At 35.2% G+C, this 4,416-nt stretch overlaps 1 protein-coding gene across 1 annotated transcript; it reads right to left on the bottom strand.

The window, feature by feature from the left end:
* Positions 1–2,461: 2,461 nt before the first annotated feature.
* On the bottom strand, positions 2,462–4,198 carry LOC126741695 (uncharacterized). Its single transcript, XM_050448225.1, has 4 exons — positions 3,829–4,198; positions 3,397–3,608; positions 2,964–3,309; positions 2,462–2,899 (listed from the first exon to the last, which is right to left on the bottom strand). The coding sequence occupies exons 1-4, from the start codon at positions 4,196–4,198 to the stop codon at positions 2,637–2,639; spliced, it is 1,191 nt and encodes a 396-aa protein (XP_050304182.1). The 3' UTR covers positions 2,462–2,636.
* Positions 4,199–4,416: the final 218 nt, after the last annotated feature.

Here is a 4,416-nt window from a genome sequence, read left to right as displayed (position 1 = left end):
TGTGAAACCTTTTGTTTTCGAGATCGATTGTATAGTATCCAGGAGTTTTGAAGAGCAACATCGAAAATCCAGGTTAGCAAAGGCCAATACCATTTCTTACCTCGAATACCGATGCGATAGCAGCCAAGGTTCTGGTCCATCTGATCAGTACCTCCCATGTGGGCATTATATTTCGCAATAACTTTAGGTCGTGTAGCCATTATATTTTTCTTTTGTTGTTGTAAGTACCTTTTAACTTGTCCAATTTCTTGAGCTCCATGCGAAGTAGACATCATAGTTACCACTGAATTATCCATCTATCTCACATACAAATGGCCATCGGATTTCTCCATGGCTGTTAATGCGAAATATCCACGGTCTTTTTTGACAAACATTTTTTTATTCGTGAGTGGGCATTATTTGGGCATTCGGTTTTCACGAATTGTTCCAGTTGCAGAATAACCACGAAATTGCAAATATGAGTAAAGCGCTGGGTTTGAAAACAAATTATCCATATAAAGTTCATATCGCAAATCCTTTTTTTCTGGCGGCAATTCATCTAACATTACTACCAAAGGGCTTGCAGCTTTGCCAAATAATAAATCGTAGTCCGCATTAGATTTGGGACTTTTACCTTGATAAATATCAACATTTACCAAATAGCCGTCTGTAGTATTTAGGTTCCAAATTTTATACCCAAATCTAATGGGTTTTCCACGAATAAATTCCTTGCAGCTATGACGCCCGAAATATCGAATCATACTCTCATCATGAGCCAAATTTTGTTCCGGAACGAAATTTTTCAAACAGTTTTTTTTTTTAACATTTTTCTGACAGGCCGAATCTTGTAGAACTTATCATTTTTGTCTAGTTTTGTATTATCAGAGCAATGAAGATACCAATGAAGAGTGATCTGTACAAATCAATCACGGCGCATCGCTTGAGACACAGCTAAATTTTTAAGATCTTCGCCACTGCTCCAATATTGCCTTTTAGATGGCAAATTATTATAGCCGCTTACAAATAATATTGCTACGAAGCAACGAATATCATCTGGTGTAATATTAGGGTTTGGACAGTTCAAAAAGAATGCATACCTGCGAGTTTCCGCCACCAAATGTTTTATAAATTCATCATCTATAAACTCTTCGAAAATTTGAATTACGGACATTTGCTCAAATCTGGAATAATCTGGTGGCGGAAAATATTTTGGCGGTACAACTGCATAGTCTGCTCCTTTTTCCTACTGGGGTATAAATGATTTAGACTGATTTCGCATATTTTTTAGCCAAGTTGTGTATTCCTCCACAAGAACCGGAGTAGGCACAGTATTTATTTCCTGATCTGCTATATTTGCATCACATTCAACCTCATATTGGGTACCCAATCTCTCGTTATTGTATAATCTTATTTCGGCCGGGGCTCGCAACTATCGAGCTGTCAAATTGTCAACTAGCCTACGAAAAAAAAAGATGATCAAAAAATAACAAATTACGATAAAAAGTTGGCTTATTACCCGCCATCGTCCTCGTCAGCTGAGTCCTCATCTGTGTCTACATTGGGTTCTGGTGGCTCAATGTAAATATCGGCGTCAAGATCATCGTTATACACCATATCAAGCGCTTCCGCAAGTGCAAAGCCATAAATCTGTAATTATTTGAAATCACTTAGTGCAAACGCCTAGTGTTGCTGTATGGTAACATACAAGTTTACGCCCTTGTAACTCACTAACTTATCAATGGATTTTATTCCAAATTTAGCCCACGATAAGCCATAGTATTCTGAGCATCACAGTGTAACAAAATATCCCTTACTATTACACATAAATAAAAAATTATACTTACTCGAATTGTATATCCATATTTTCACGATGTTTCAAAAACTATCAAATTTAACCACACTAAACACACACAGTTCGGTGTTTTTACGGAAACTAAGCGAACGCGTGGTTTTTGCACACTGTGATTGGTGATATGACACGCTGGTAACAAATTTACTAGCGCATGACCAATGCCATCGCACGTTGAGTAGTCACGTGTTTGCCGTAGCCATGTAGTAACGCCAGGCGTTAATGAGTTAACAGAGGTTTAAAGTGATGAAAGCGGTACTTTGTTAGTGATATAACTTAAAAGCTGTATGTGACAACAGGTAGTACCCATAACTCTGTTTTTAGTAACATTTATAATATTAATAATAAAAACATATAATAATAAGAATTATTATTATTACCACTTATAAACAACAGCTTACACGTCGTTAATTCTATAAAGTTTTCGGGACTTAAAATGGGGGGTACGTATTATGCGATCAAATTTGGGCGCACTTATAAACTACAAAGCAGAGCTTTTCGTTATTTACTGAGACTTAATACTAGGACTCCTTATCAAGATTTCAAAAAATATAAATTACTATCTCTTTCTTCTTAAGTTGTGAAAGAACCAGGCCATCTCACAACTACCCAGTTAGAAATAGAACGCCTGAATTTCATCTTTTAATCTTTATTTCTATTAAACTCTATAACGACAGTTTACATCTCTTGTGTGTGAGATCTTTTTAACAAATTTTAATATAGGCAACCTTCCTATTTAAATTATTTTTTTCAAAATAATTACACAATATAATAAAATGTCTTATAAAATTACAAGTCTTCTATTAATTTAACACCAGCTGCTAATAGTATAGTTCCAACATTCATTAGAAGCCTTTGCATTTGTGACGGTAACATTATCAAACGTTATATCAGAGCATCCTTTAGTTGCGCAGCGAAGACTAAGAGCAGTAGAAAATTTCCCGTTCATGACTCCAGTTATATCTTTGTATGTTATATTAGAAACTGGTACGTTTGCTGTTGGATTTCCAGTTGATCCTTGAGCGGCATTTGAAAAGTCTTGCTGAATCATAATACCATAATCAGATGGTCCTAAATTTGCATATATAGACGATTTAGTAAAATATACTATTTTTAATAATTAAGACAAACTCACCATTAAATGTTATATTCTTGTAGTGAATGTTTTTGACGAATCCGGTACCGCCATCATTGCAAGTTAGAATATGAAGACCATACATTCCATTGAACAACTGAGAGTTTTGGAAAGTTATATTATTCACCTGATTTCTGCTAGTATTCGTGGTAGACATTCCAGTGGCAATATCAAATCCATGGCTTCCATTACAGTGTAAGTTGTCAATAAGCATGTGAGCACCGTCATTTATGGCGATGCAATCATCTTGATTATAGACTACATTATTTTTTAAAGTCAGAAATTCAGTCTTAGAGACATCGAATCCATCAGTATTGTGACCCTCTTTTCCTGAAGCTGCAGTACCCTAAATAAAACATATTACATAAATCTCAAGAACTAAAAAAAATTAAACTGAATAGTCTGCTGGAATTAAAGAAATAATTATGCTTACTGGTGCACCCGCACGGTTATCAATTAGGAAACCAGAAACGGTGATATTACTGGAACCATCTATGGCAACACATCTCATGGGGCAATTGAAAAGGTTGAGCCCAGTAAATGATGAATGGTTTGTTCCTTTTAAGTACATAAAGGTTGGCTTGGTAGAACCAGCGCCTCCTTTACCATCCCAATATAATTCTCCATGACCGTGAAATTGATGAGCTTGAAAATAAATAAAAATAATTTTATTGAAGATGTTTTCTGGTACAAAAACCATCTATCAAGATACTATTTTCTTATAATTTTTTGTGGCTATCAAAGATTTAAAAAAATATTATTACTAATCAATAATTTGTTAGAAATATCTGTCTTTCAAAAGTTTTTATTTTGATATATTTTTTAATTTGTATCTTATTAAGATAGAAAGAAGTGCTATACTTACTACTTGTTCCCACAACCTTTATATTGTTACCCATAATCTCAATCAAATAGCCTTTAACTTCGTTCTTAGCAAATACAAGTTGTCCAGTAAATGTGATTGTAGTTCCAGTTTTTAAGTTCATAATCAGAGGCTGGTTAGCGACAGGTACTTGAAAGGAACCGACATTAATGGTGGTGCAAGAGGAGATAGCGGAAGCTATCTCACTAACATTAGTGACGGAGCAACCATCTGGTGCCGGTGCCACGGTTTCGTTAAGTATCGCATACCCAACTTTAATGTGTGAGAAAGTTTGCTCTAGATTTGGGCGCGCTGAAGCACCCAAAACAGCAAAAAGGGTTACAAAAATGATTTTAGAATCGTGTGCGAACATAGTGTGTGAACTGTGTAATGAAATAATTTTGCGTGGGGACGATTTTTATATCTTTTAGGTAAGCCTCTTGAGATGTACCACTTATCAACTCGTTTTTGGGACTTTATTGAAAGAAAAGAGATTAAGAGTTTTTGATAACGCAATCAATTGATTTCATTTATTAAATTTCTTGAATATTAAGCACATACAGGGTGTCCCAGCGAAAACGAAACAGAGCT

Source organism: Anthonomus grandis, chromosome 10 (genome assembly GCF_022605725.1).
Source record: "Anthonomus grandis grandis chromosome 10, icAntGran1.3, whole genome shotgun sequence".
NCBI lineage: Eukaryota > Metazoa > Arthropoda > Insecta > Coleoptera > Curculionidae > Anthonomus > Anthonomus grandis.
The sequence above is the reverse complement of the archived record's forward strand: the minus strand, read 5'-3'. Positions and strand labels throughout refer to the sequence as shown.